General features: G+C 41.2%; 1 protein-coding gene across 1 annotated transcript; it reads right to left on the reverse strand.

Moving 5' to 3' along the window:
- Window positions 1-545: 545 nt before the first annotated feature.
- Window positions 546-1,481, reverse strand: LOC127202540 (olfactory receptor 2AE1-like). Its single transcript, XM_051161185.1, has one exon. The coding sequence runs from the start codon at window positions 1,479-1,481 to the stop codon at window positions 546-548; it is 936 nt and encodes a 311-aa protein (XP_051017142.1).
- Between the last annotated feature and the right edge of the window lie 1,424 nt (window positions 1,482-2,905).

Below are 2,905 nucleotides of genomic sequence, written 5' to 3' on the forward strand. Positions count from 1 at the left end.
TAACACTGTGACAAAATAATGGAACTTTAGTTCTTCAAGAGCTTTGTGATAGGTACCCAAAGTGTTTGTGTTAGAAAATAGAAGGCAAAACCAAAGAATCTGAAGTCAGAAAGATTTCAATGGAAGTTAGAAACTTATTTAGGAAAACACAAGGGCTCACGCCACCTGGATAGTGAGATCATTTGTATAACAGGTTAGGAGAGTGTATTGGGTTAAGAGGTAGAAAGGGGACTGTGTGTGTGGACAGATGGCTTAATTTCCTCTTCATGAGAAGAGACTGGTTCTGTGATTTCGTCAATTACAAAGAACTTGGGATGTTTTGGAGAATACTCTGTACCAATCAAAGAAGCAGAAGTTCAGGATAAGCATCTAAGATGGTGGCAGTTATTCTATCAGTTTGGATAATGAAAATCCCATTAGAATAGTATACATACACACTATTAATGTTTAAGGTGCACTACACAAAAACCATCAGGATTTTACACAAATCAGTTTACGGTGTATCCTATTCCAATATACATTCTGGAAAACTACAATTGCAGCCACTAGGTGAGAAGGTCTCTCCTCAACAGTTTCTTCAGAGCCTTAGAAACATCTCTATTCCGGAGAGTATAAATCAAGGGATTCAGAGTGGGAGTAACGATGCTGTAGAAAACAGAACCAATTTTGTCTTGCAATGGGGTGCGCAAGGACCTAGGTCTCATATAGGAGAATATACACCCACCAAACCAAAGGGAAACCACCATGAGGTGAGAGCTACATGTGGCAAAGGCATTCTTCTTACTCCCAACTGAACGCATCTGAATGACACTGTGGAGAATGAATCCATAAGATGTACAGACAAGAATGATGGGGAGGAGGAGAAGAATCACGCTGCTGATGTACACTTTGTTCTCATAATCACTGATGTCCCCACACACCAGCTTCACAACAGCTGGAAGTTCACAGTAGAAGTGGTGGATGACCCTTGACCCACAGAAATGGAAGCTCATCAAGATGGGTGTGTGGGTTAGGGAATTTACTGATCCACTCAACCATGACATGACAGCCATCGTCACTACCACTCTTCTGCTCATCAGCAGAGTATAGTGTAAGGGGCGGCAGATAGCAACATAGCGGTCATAGGACATGAGGGCCAGGAGGACACACTCTGAGCTACCGGCCAGCAGATACAGGGAGTGCTGGATCCCACAGCCCACAAAGGAGATGGACTTTTTGCCAGACAGGTAGTTGCTAGCCATCTTGGGGACAGTTGTGAGGACATGCATCAGATCCATGAGGGACAGCTGACTGAGCAGGAAGTACATTGGTGTGTGCAGACGGGAGTCAGAGCAGATGAGAAGGATGGTGAGGCTGTTGCCACTCACTGCAGTAAGGAAGACCACCATGGTGAAGATAAAAAATATATGGTGGTTGAAGGAGTCATCGAAGAGCCCTTGAAGAATGAAGTCTTCCAGAGAAGTCTGGTTCCACCTCCACATGCTCTCTTCCTCACCTCCTGTGGGAACAGAGATAAGACAGAAGGGTGATGCAAGAAACACAACTTCACAATAAGAACTTCCTTTTGCAGGAAAAAATGTGAAGTTTATTTTTCTTTCCTTTGCACATTTTTTTTAATTTTGTATAAATTCATTTGACATATATTGGATCAGATGTAGACATTTTTGTACAAGTATTTATCTATTTATAATTTCTCAAGATATATTGTCCACACATAAGAAATTGTTGGGAGAGAAAGTTTGTATTTCTGCAACCTTCTTTTCTTAAAAGATTAGCAAGTTTTGGTCCTACATGGGACAGTCATATAAGTCACTGAATTTCTTATTGATCAAGTACAGTTTGAAGCAATGGTTCTCAATATTCCTACTAGTGAGACCCTTTAATATAGTTCCTCATGTCGTGGCACGCCCAACCCATAAAACATTTTGTTGCTACTTCATAACTGCAATTTAGCCACTGCTGTGAATCATAAGGCAAATATTTTTGGTCGGAACCCACAGGTTGAGAGATGATGGTTTAAAGAAACACATGACTTGTAATCTGAAACATAACAAAGCATCTATGTCTGTGCTCCAGAAAATGAGCCAGAGATATATCCTGCATATATTTGTGCCCATAAAATTGTGAATCATGACCAAGAGAAATTAGGATTGTAGCCTTTCTTCACCCAAGCTTCCATATCTCTGCCTTATCCAGTCCTCATCTGAATACTAATAAGATTGGCTGCTAGATTTCCATGGTAAAGTATGACTTAAAAAAAAGGAAAAAAGAAAGAAAAAGAAAAAGGAAAGAAAAAGAAAAAGGAAAGAAAATCTAAGTTGATATTACAAGTCTCTCTCTCTCTCTCTCTCTCTCTCTCTCTCTCTCTCTCTCTCTCTCTCTCTCTCTCTCTCTGCCCCCCTCCCCATCTCATAGCAATTTCCTCCTAAGTGAAACACTCTCTCCATGAAGGAGAGAAGAGCCTCTTGAAACTTAGGAACTAAACAAATTTCGCATTTCCAGGAAAGCTGAAACCTCCAAGAGTCTTAAGGGTCCCTTCCCAAGGATGTGTTAACACGAAGCATCTGCAGGGGCAGAAGACTCTGACCAGCCAAGTTGCTAAGAATAGATTCTCACACTGCTGGGGCAGCCTTCAGGTCATGCAGAGAGTTTCAGAGCCCTGTAGATCTCATTGGGATAAGCTTTTCTGATGTGCTGCTACTTCTCAGTTCATCCTGCTCCTGCAAGTAGCCACTCTCCCAGACTCCAATAAACTCATTGTCTCACCAAATTGAACTTTAGTATAATCATTTCTTTGGTCTGTCATGGATTCTAAGGAGAATAGACGCTGTGTGTGTGTGTCATGTGTTCCTGGGGAAAATTCTCACTGACACTTAATAATGATCTTCTAAGATTATCATACATT

The sequence above is a fragment of the Acomys russatus genome, chromosome 19, assembly GCF_903995435.1.
Source record: "Acomys russatus chromosome 19, mAcoRus1.1, whole genome shotgun sequence".
Taxonomy (NCBI): domain Eukaryota; kingdom Metazoa; phylum Chordata; class Mammalia; order Rodentia; family Muridae; genus Acomys; species Acomys russatus.

Bases quoted from the DNA above. Each gene is read 5' to 3' on its own strand.
- LOC127202540 (XM_051161185.1), bottom strand. From the start codon at position 1,481: ATGTGGAGGTGGAACCAGACTTCTCTGGAAGACTTCATTCTTCAAGGG.